Here is an 11151-nt window from a genome sequence, read left to right on the forward strand (position 1 = left end):
GGACACAAATCGTCTCTTTAGAGCTTTGACATCGTTATACTCGGTCCTCCCGGAGTTGCCGTACGCTCGATGCTGGTTCAATATCTGGCTCTCTTTCTGTTGACTCCATTTGTCTTGAAGATGCTGAGATGCTGCATGCTAATGAGATGCTGCGCTACCAAATCCACGAATAGACACTTTTATCCCTGCATACCGATCAAGGAAAGAGTCGAAGGCATCTTTGCTAAAAAAAAAAAAAAAAGTATTTCCAACATATGAAAGAAGAGGAATTACCTCGGTTCATTCGGAGCTAACGGATCCGTCGGCGATTTAATTCAAGCAAAGCAAAAAACTCATCGTTGTTCAAAAGGAGACACATTTGGAGCACTCGGTGTTGTTTTTTGTATAAATCTAAAATTAAAACTGTACATTAATCTAACTCTCTCTCTCTCCCTCTCTGCAGGCATCCGAGTTCACCTGCGAGCTCTGTCCGTACGAAATGCGGCCCGACGCCAACCGCACCGGCTGCGTTCCCATTCCAATCATCAAGCTGGAGTGGCACTCTCCCTGGGCCGTCGTACCCGTTTTCATCTCCATGCTCGGGATCATCGCGACCTCCTGCGTCATCGTCACCTTCGTCCGCTACAACGACACGCCCATTGTGCGAGCGTCCGGGCGGGAGATGAGCTTCGTGTTGCTCACGGGGATCTTCCTGTGCTACGCCATCACGTTCCTGATGATCGCCTCGCCGGATGTCGGAGTTTGCTCGTTCAGGAGGATTTTCTTGGGCTTGGGGATGTGCTTCAGCTACGCTGCTTTGCTCACCAAAACCAACAGGATACACCGCATCTTTGAACAAGGGAAGAAGTCCGTCACGGCGCCCAGGTAAAGGCTACACCGGTCGCGTGCCATTTGTGCCTCTGTTTCCACAGGTTGCGACTGTAGCGGCACCGAAGGTCCTTCCTTTCTAAGCTACTTCCAATCATTATTCTGCATTTAGATTTCATCCATTATTTATGAGACATGATCGCACTCACCTGCTGCACTGTTTGCACTCGGCGAGTCTCGGAGGGGGGGGGAGAGAGAGCATGAACAAAGTGGCTAAAAAGTTAATGCAGCTTTAATAGAACTCGGGTTTGTGTCGCTGCAACCCAGGTGGCGATCAATTTTGTGCTGTATTTCTTTCACTTGTCATGCACGAACGCCGCTTTGAGCCCGGAGAGCTTCAGGTAGCCGGTTCTTTGTTCCTCTTTTCCGTCTCGCTGGCATCCCGGACAATCCCCCCCCCTCCTGTGCTATGGGCGACTGAAACGTCTCCTCAGCAGCACTTTATCTTTTTCCTCAAAATCCCATCAACTTTCTCTTGACCTCTCGCCAACACTTTATGGGCGTGGGCGAGCACACAGCACTATTTAAAGACATTTAATACACCGCTGCTGTCAAGGAGGACTTTAGTTGCTTTGTAATATGTGTAAAATCCACTTATTAGATTCCCGGCCAAGGATGAATTATTCTTCAAAGTGTGTTTGTGAAAGACTTTAGGAAACTTGTAATCCTTTTGAAATATTCACACAAACGGCCAAACTGTGGGCCAGCTCTATAAAAAGAAACTCCCCCTGACTCCCTGGCTGCATCGGCTCCTCTCTCCCAGGTTCATCTCTCCGGCCTCCCAGCTCGTCATCACCTTCTCGCTGATCTCTGTTCAGCTGCTCGGGGTCTTCGTCTGGTTCGCCGTGGACCCTCCCCACACGGTCGTGGATTACGGGGAGCAGCGGACCCAAGATCCCACGGCGGCCCGCGGCGTCCTCAAGTGCGACATCTCGGACCTGTCCCTGATCTGCTCCCTGGGGTACTCCATCCTGCTGATGGTGACGTGCACAGTTTACGCCATCAAGACACGAGGCGTGCCCGAAACCTTCAACGAGGCCAAGCCCATCGGGTTTACGATGTACACCACCTGCATCATCTGGCTGGCGTTCATACCCATCTTCTTCGGCACATCGCAGTCTGCAGAGAGGGTGAGTACTTTGTCCTCCGTCGTTCCGTTTGCATCCTAATCATCCCCACGGACGAGACCATCGCGGGCGTCAGCGCCTCCAGCAGTTGGATTATTCGTTTGGGCTGCTTTTTTGGAGGTCATTGTCAACAGGAAACTTTTGAGCTCGTCTCCCAGGTCTGTGTTTTTTGTGCTTTTATTATTTTTTTAACTCTTGTACTAATGCATATCTGTGGTAAATATATTTCATACGCTTTCAGCGACAAGTAGGCGGCGATGGTTCTACGGGCTTTCTGTGAGCATGACTAAGCTCTCCTGAGACCATTTTTGCAGCATTGTTCTGTTTGAAGTTGCTTTTTTGACTCATAAATTTGCATGTGTTGTTTTGGCATAAAGTCTGCTTCAGATCAAAAACTGCCTCTCTTGGCAGCGAGAGGTAGATCTGTGTTTCAGTTGAAGTTGGAATAATCTCCTGACAATTCCCCGTGCGTGCGGGAGGATTTTCTGTCTGACTGACTGAATCCTTGGTCCGGGCTTTTCGAGAGTCCTACTGGAGAGCTAATCCCTTCTTGCGCCAGCGTTTTACTGATGTCTGTGTGAGTCCATATGTCACTTTGGCGAGATGTGTGAGACGTGCCTTCTTTCTAAGATTCAGGCCTCAGCTGATGAAGGACAACAGACGATGCTATGTGATAGAGTCAGCGAGGATGAAGGGAATGGTTTACATGATGGTGGTGAGGCCAGCCATGATGGACAGCTTAGAGACAGTGGCTCAGAGGAAAAGACAGGAGGCGGAGCTAGAAGTGGGCGGAGATGAAGATGCTGAGGTTCTCCTTGGGAGTGACCAGGTTGGATAGGATTAGAAATGAGACAGTAAGAGGGACAGTGAAGGTTAGACTCTTCGAAGACATGGTCAGAGAGGCCAGACTTTGATGGTTGGACATGTCCAAAGGAGAGACGGGGACTATATCGGTAGAAGGACAGGGCGAAGTGGAGAAGGTTGGGCTGCTGTGGCGACCCCGACCCTGTAGTAGTAGTAATCTGAGATTTCACAAATTCGGGGAACGGGCTCATCGTGCGGGAACCTTTCTGAGGTTCCGAGCGCAGATTCAGGTAAACATACGCACTTTGTGTTTACTTGAGCCGAGGCGCCGCTGATTTATGGATTCAATTTCTGGATAATGTGCGTATTCTGGCTATAACAATAAAACACACACACACACACACACTCATGGATACCCGCGGTGTGTCGGTGATCGCAGGTGTCACAGGTTGTACATCACCACCGGTGGAAAGATAAGCATCCATCGCTTACAGCTGTCAGCTGCAACGTAATGTGCCATAAATAACTTCTCTGAAGCTCTGGAGGAAAGAAAGTCATCCAGCTGGTTGACTTCGGAGAAATGCGTCCTTGAGAGCGCATGTCCGATTTGTCAGATATCAATATTCCTGACATCCGTGTCTTCCTCATCCTCCGTCAGACGCTTGTCGTTTCTCCCTGTTCTCTCAGCCCGTTTTCCTCCCATCCCATCTCTTCAGACACTCTTACAAGGATGCTTTGTAATATCATTCCCCCCCTATTCAACCTCACAAAGCCAGAGAGCTGGAATAATTACCGATGCAGAACTTTCCTTCAAGTGAGGAGGAGGTTTTTGTTTTTTTCCGGTCTTTTCTGTGAAGAAATTACCTTTTTTATTTCACATTTACAACCTAATTCGTTTTCCTCAGATGGAGGTTCCACTCCAGCTGCCATCGCACCTTTAAGCGTGTGTTTCTGCAGGTGTGTGTGTGTGTGTGTGTGCATAAATGTGTTACCTTCCATGCTATGCTGTCTCACCTTTCAGGCCGAGCAGCATCCACGGCGTGTTTGTTTGGCTAATTGCTTGTCCACCAGCATCCGTTTTCCTGCGTGTTTGTGCTGGTGTGTTGGACTTAATTGGCATGTCCACCAGTCCACATTCCTGTGTCGGAGTGTGTTGCTCCTAATTGGAATATACTCTGGAGTGTGTGGCAGCTGGCTGGCTAACGGTGAGAGCGGGAAACGGGAGACGGGGGAGAAGAGGGAAAGGAATAAAAAGGTAATGATGAGGCTTTATTGAGGAGACCATTGCCAAGGGCATGGGTTCGGTGTCCAACAGGGGGGAGGGGGCGGGGCCTATAGTGGAGTTAGGTGGCGGTCCGATGAGAACATCACACACGTCATGGTTAACTTAAATCTGGGGTCCCGTTACAGGATAATTCTGCCCACGATAATTCTTTCTGACATTTTGGACCTGGCCCGACCTGGTTAAAGGAGCTGGATGGTTCTGTACGGTACATCAGGCCAGTCGGCGGGAATGTTCTGTACTTGTATAACAAGCTGGTTTTACCTTCCCACCTTCCATCGCTGTGCCTGGTGCTCCGTACTGCCTGAATTCTCTACAGAGTTCCAAGCTGTGGCTGGTGGGGAAAAGAAAAGCCGGAGTTGGAAAACCAGATAAAAAGCTGAAGATTGAAAGGGAAAGTTGCAGCAAGAAGCGGAGACACCCAGGAAGTCTGCGAGGAATGTGTGAGATATATCTGGACGGGGGGGGGGGGGGGGGGGGGGTGGAAGAGGAAAGATCTGAAGCATCACCGGTGAGGAAAGCATTGTGTTGAAATAGCTTGAGCTCCCGTGCAGCGGGGGGGGGGGGCCTCCAAACAGCACCCTGCAGAAACGGAAAAGGCTGTGTGTGCAGGCGGATGTGTTCTTTCTTCTGCTTGTTGCAAAGCCCCAACCAGATGCTACAACCGCGTCACTGTGTGTGAACCGCGGCGCCGCCGCGCTGGACGCCAAACAGGTGTGTCTCTTTCTTCCCGTGAGCCAGATGTCTTTAAAAGAAAACAAAATCGCTGCCTCGTTAACTCCAGCTTCCGACAGAGGGAACCAAACGCCCCGCTGTGACCCCGCGGTCCACTTACCGTGTGTGTGTGTGTGTGTTCATAAGTTACGCTTAAACTTTAGCGCTCCCATTTTTCCATTGAAGAATCCCACCGCCTCCGCCGGATGCTGACAGGACCGGCGTGTCTTCCTTAGACTATCTGCTGCAGACCCAACAAGACCAGCAGAAGAAGTTCTTGCCCCAAAATCCTTAATTCTCCCGATCAAGGTTTTCGTCGTAAATCATTTGTCTGTCCCTGACTGGGACAGGAACACTTTGGGCTGCATTAGCAGGTAGAGAATGAAACTATAGCTCAGCCCAGATGGCCTCAATTCTCCAGGATCTTGACGTTAGGACAGGACGACGCGTTCGGAACAGGATCGATCCTTAGTAACTGAGTAACTTTCTTCATTTTTTTAAACTCTTCCTGCGATTGGGTTTGGACCTCGGGAGTATATAAAGAGCACATACAATCTATATTTCTGCTCACAGCAATGCGGCCACATACACATGAGAAAAAAAAAAGATCCAGTGAATACAATTCTTAATCAGCAATGTTACAAGCAAGCTTGTGGAGAAAAAGAAGCCGGTATTCCGTTGCATTCGTGTTCCAGCTTCACTCTCGCATTTAACGGCCTCTAAAGCAACGGCCCCAATAAAAGCATTGCTTATTTATGGGATGTGAAAGATGGATCCCGCCTGGGGAGGATGTGAGTCGTTTCTTTCATCAAGCGAACCGTGCTGACCCCACGAGATGCATAATAAAACACCAGATGGAACTGGTGAAGAGCTCCGCGCCCATCGAGAGGGCCGGTTCTGGAATGCAGATCGCGCGGCATTCCAGCCCTCCTGGTGGGACAAACCGGAAATGTCGCTGGTGCATTTATTCCATTCTTTACCCATTAAATATTCCGGATGAATCCGACCTCGATGGAGGGTATTCCGTGCCGTTGTCCTTCCTGGACCGCCATGGTTCTTCTTCACCATGCCTGCGTGGGCGTCTGGAGGGGTTGGAGGGACATTCGGCTGAAAACTGAGGGAGGCAAAACACGGAGTTTCAGTTTCTGTATTCTAAGTCTACGGTCGCAAACACACGCATTAAAGTACACTCACGCGCGCACACACACACACACACACACAACCTCTTCTCAAAGGAGCAATAGACTCAGGCGAAGAGCGGCATGAATCCAAGCTTCATCACACGATTCCCTTTCAGTGACTGATGCAACAATCGTCTCCATCATCCTTGCATCTCTGTTATGACACTGCAATAACAAACACGCCTCCCCCATAGCTGTCAGTTCTCTATTCCATCTGTAGCAGGCGGTGGGGAGAGATGCATTCACCTTTCAGAGCATGCGGGTCTTTAATCGTGCATTGCATGCAACGCAGTCGCACAATATATCAAGCAAATTATGCTGCATTTATAAACCGTGACATTTAATGGCAGGTGGAACGAAACGCATCAGAAATTGATTTAGCTGGTTTGGGCCTCCTGCAGCTTTTGTCAGACTCCTTGCTTGAGGCAATCCTAGGGGGGTAGGGGGGGCTATCATCCTTCTTACTGTGGCCAGAACCATTTTGGCAATGCTCCGATAATGAAATAGAAATATGTCGCCTCACCCTCCCGTGGTTCAAGCGATTGAAACCATGATTGGTCTTGCGGTGAGACTGCACAAAACAGAAGGTGCGTCTCACACACACACACACACACACATGCAAAAGGTTTTGAGAAACGGCGTGAAGTTAGTTTCGCACCCTCGGGCAATCTTTAAAAGTCACCTCCCTCTTGTCATTGTTCCGGTAAGGCAAGAGCCAATAAAGGACTCCGAAACTCATTAAGAGTCTGCAGAAGGTAGGAAGTTAAATGAGCAGAGCAGGGGAAGAAGAGGAGTCATGGTTTGGAAAATATTCCCTGTAGACACCGACCAGCACTCATTTTTTTCTGCTCTTCGTTTCATCCCTTTCCTTTCCCCGGCTGTCTTTAAAGCAACCTCACGCTCCCCCCATCTTTCCAAAGCTCTTCCCAATGGCGGTACTAACAGTCTCCACCTATAACTGTTCCAACCCTTAAGGGGGGCATGTTGCATCCCGCGGTCCGGCGCCAATCTGCGGCTTTCCCAGTCTGACTTTTGTGATAATAGCGCGTTCTTCCTGATGCAGACGCTTTCAGCCATTATCAGCTGCCGACAGCAATTTCACTTTTCTGTGTGTGTGTCTTTGTTTAAATTTCAGCTTTTGACTAAAGGCAGGATGTCACGGAAGCGGCTATCACAATATCTGCTGCTGCTTTGATAAGAGAAAGTTCCTCATTCACCTTTCTTTCCTGCAAGTTCCTCCATGTTTTAAATGTTTCCTTCCATTGCCCTCCGTAATGACTGCGCTCCATCTGCCCCTCTCTCCGATACTGCCACTCGCTGATCCATGCACCGATATAATTCAATGATGCGCCGGTGTTGGCAGGGAATCTGAGCGAGACGCACCATTCCAAAAATACGACTGGATCCATTCAGTTTAGCTTTAGTTGTGATATATTTAGCTCTTTTCAGTCTGTGTCAGTGCTTTTCTTTCCATTGTTTGTATGTTTGTTAGCTTGTGATCTTGTAGAATGGGTGAAAATCAACCAATAGGAGCAGAGTAGAATCTGCTATCAGAGCCTGTAGGCAAGCTACAGTGTTTATCTCGCATGTTTGTGTCTATTCACCTCCAGTGTATCGGCGGTTAACGCCCACTTCCCTTCGGCCACCGTCAGTGTTGTCAATTATAAGGCCTCCAGGCAGGTGTGTGTGTGTGTGTGTGTGCGCGCCTCCTTCCTCCTTCCTCTTCATCCTGCGTCCCTGAGAATGATGGTATTTGGCTCGTTCCATTAATTATATCGCCTGATTCGACAGAAGCAATTTAAGGGGTTTACATAATGAAGTTTAAAAAGACAAGGGTAACGGGGGCTGAAGGATATGTAAGGTTTATAAAGGCTGGGAGGCTTTAAAAAGGTCAAGTCCCAACAGTTTAGATCATTAAAGGTGTGAAATACGGACGGAGCATCAAAGTTTTAAAAGTAAAGACAGTGGAAAAGTGTCTTAAAATGGGCGTCCTCTCAGCCAGCAGAGGACGAGTCCACTGGCTTCAAAACTGTTATGTGTAAACTCTTCACTAAATATAGTTTCCTCATGTTGCTGAGGCTTATTCTAAAGGCTGCATTTGCACAACAGGAAGTTATTAACCTCTTCTAGCCCGTTTAGGAAGTCCTACCAGCGTAGCTCCTGGCTATCGCTACAGACTGAGGATCCTGAGTTTGAGTTTGAGTTTATTTAAAACAGGGACAATGCATATTGATTTCACACGTAAATATGTAAGATTATAGCCAATGGCTAATTTCCATCTTTAGTCCACTCCACAAGTCCTCTTTGTATATTTTATTGTGCGGTATATACTGTATAATAATCATCAGAATCGCGTCTCTTTTCTCGAGCATCCTTCCCGTAAACAACAATTCCTCTTTCCGCCCTTCCTCCCCTCTCCTTTTACTTTCTGATTCTATTATTCATTCCCATCCACCACCCTCCCGCGTCTTTAGTTCTTGTCAGCGGCGTCGAGGTTCATTCCTCCTCCGAAATAGCTCTCTGGAACGACCATGGATGGGAGGAGTGTCTTCTTTCATTACGACTGTCCTCCCACTGACTCGGCGCAATCACAGCGTTTCTGATAGTGGGACGTGCAGAACAGATTTAAATACGTGCTTGGGATGAGTGTTATTCTATCCATCATCTATATTATTTCCTTGCCGAACCCACATTCCACATCTAACCCCCCCCCCCCCCCCCTCAAAAAAACCGTTGCTGTGCTTTTTCCTGTTTAAGCTCTGAACTCATGCTGTAGAATCATCTTGGCTCCATTTGCATATTTGAGGCCCATTTTTCACCAAGGAGCCAAACCTTTCAGCGCACGGCCTATTAGGCAACGTCGTTGGCGCCGTCATTTCACATGCCATTTGATCTACCTGCCTGTGTGCCGCTCTCGCTGTCAGTGTGCACATTTTCTGCTAATTTCATCCTTGTTAGACAATCCTTTACTTCCTGTCTCCACCCTTGTCCCATCTGTCCTCCGTCAGGCGCGTTTTCGAAGTCGGACGATTACCCAGACGCTCTCCTGGCATCCTGACATGTGATAAATGGCCGCCTGTCGGCATCTCTCTCTGTCTTTTCTAGATGTATATCCAGACGACCACCCTGACCATCTCCCTCAGCCTGTCTGCCTCCGTCTCCCTGGGGATGCTTTACATGCCGAAGGTCTACATCATCCTCTTCCACCCCGAGCAGAACGTGCCCAAGCGGAAACGCAGCTTCAAGGTGAGGTGCAGTTTAGTCTCAAAGACGAGGTGACTTTGCACGCAATCAATTTAAATTAACGGGTTTCTGAATGTGAATACATGCCGGCGCAGGCGATCGTGACCGCGGCGACCATGTCAGGGAAGCTGACCCAGAAGGGAGGCGACCGGCCCAACGGGGAGGTGAAGACGGAACTCTGTGAGAGCATGGAGACCAACAGTGAGTAAGAGGACACCAAACCTTTATATTTACACATATAATAAACTAAATGCTGTCCAGAGTGCATGTGGGGACACGGAAGCTCATGTGCATGGAAACTAACGGGCTGCTGGTCAGTTAGAGATGCTAAAACAAGGTTTAATGAGTTTTTTATCATTAAACAGCAAAAAATATGAGTTTTAATATAGAAATGGTTTATTATTGTACATAAATAACATATAATATACATGCACAATAACAGTAATACACATCAAGAAAAGCTAGCAAATGCAAATGCTGTTTCCTTCTGTGTACATTTATACTTAGACAGGTTGCATGAAGGGTCATCTCTTGTTTTAATTGTTCATTTCAGTTTGACCACTGATTTCACGCCCGACTCGTGTTTGTGCACGACTTGGCGCGTCTTCTGCACGCCCCAGTAGCGAAAACGCCGCCGCAATCCACTTTAAAGCTGCTTTTTTTTTTCCCGACGATCTGGTTCTGCTGTGTCAGCAGTATGTAGATGAAATGGATTGCATGGAAACTTCTGAGTATAACAATGGACCAGTTAGAGACCTTAGATTCTTTTAAAGCATTGACATTTAACATGATACGCTTCAGGGGACACAAGCATAATGATTTCGAGAAGAAAAAAAAGCTCAAAAAATCTCCGGTGACTTGGATGCGATGCCTTTTGGGTGACCTTCGTTCTTCTCTTTCTTATCCTCGACCCCGCCATCGTTTCCCTTTTCATTACCCTTTCCCTTCATCCATCTTTCGCCCTTCCCGTATCCACGTAGCTTCGTCAACTAAGACAACATACGTCAGCTACAACAATCACGCCATTTGATTGGACCCCGGAGGAGGGAGGAAATGATAGGACAGGAGAGGTGGAGCTTGTGACGGGGCGGCGCCAACAGAAAGGAGGAGCCATCGTCAAATTGTCGGCGGACAGACAAAAGCGCCCAATGAAATCAAAGCATGAAACATTCCGTGTTGTTCTGCATCAAACCACAGAGGCGGGACCACACCAACAACCAGTCAGTGTGCCTGTTTTCCTGCTGCTCGCAGCTCATTGGCCCAACCATGAACTTACCTTTCTGGAAAAAAAAAAGAAGACGGTATAAACGAGACATGCCATAGGACACTGTGGACAGAATAACGATTTAAAATCTACAAAAAAACAAAAAATCATGAAAAGAAAAAGAGCTCTCCATGTAGATTATAACTAAAGGGCGGAGGTGGGGCCGGGAAAGCGATTTAACAAAGTACATTTTAAAAGATATTTGAAAAAAAGATCTCTGAGACTCAAACCTGTTTGTTGTTATTCTCTACTCGTAAGTATTTTTGTGGTCGTGCCGATTTTTTCATTCTTGTCTCACCGTTGTCTGATGGATCGCCCTTGCTTCGTGAGACGAGTGCGTTTCCTCCTGCTGTCTTGGCTAACCGGGTTGGAGCCTCGGGTGGTGAAGCCTGTAAGGTGCCATGGTTGAAGCATGCCAGATTTTATACAAAAAGATTTATTTATAATAAAGGAATGTTTTGCAAATGTGTAGATTTTGTGGTTTGTACATTTCTTTATTTTTTCTTTTCTTTTTTTAGGAACGATCTTTAAAAATCCGTCAAAATGTACAAATCAAATGCTTAATGGGTGTCTATTGACATAAAATGTATCAGCGAACAAAATTTTGTGTAATTCTATTCTGATTTTTGTGCCCTTTTTTTACTTAAATAGTCAACCGCTCTGATCTAT

At 47.5% G+C, this 11151-nt stretch overlaps 1 protein-coding gene across 1 annotated transcript in view; it reads left to right on the forward strand.

Annotated features, from left to right (window-relative positions):
* The window catches only part of grm8a (glutamate receptor, metabotropic 8a), a 57248-nt gene extending 47000 nt beyond the window's left edge, over positions 1 to 10248 (forward strand). Inside the window, exons 8-12 of the mRNA XM_068754976.1 lie at positions 443 to 864; positions 1631 to 1997; positions 9081 to 9221; positions 9314 to 9419; positions 10199 to 10248. Of these exons, the coding sequence (XP_068611077.1) occupies positions 443 to 864; positions 1631 to 1997; positions 9081 to 9221; positions 9314 to 9419; positions 10199 to 10248 (1086 nt within the window). The remainder of the gene's footprint in view (positions 1 to 442; positions 865 to 1630; positions 1998 to 9080; positions 9222 to 9313; positions 9420 to 10198) is intronic.
* The last annotated feature ends 903 nt before the right edge of the window (positions 10249 to 11151 follow it).

Source organism: Brachionichthys hirsutus, chromosome 22 (genome assembly GCF_040956055.1).
Source record: "Brachionichthys hirsutus isolate HB-005 chromosome 22, CSIRO-AGI_Bhir_v1, whole genome shotgun sequence".
Taxonomy (NCBI): domain Eukaryota; kingdom Metazoa; phylum Chordata; class Actinopteri; order Lophiiformes; family Brachionichthyidae; genus Brachionichthys; species Brachionichthys hirsutus.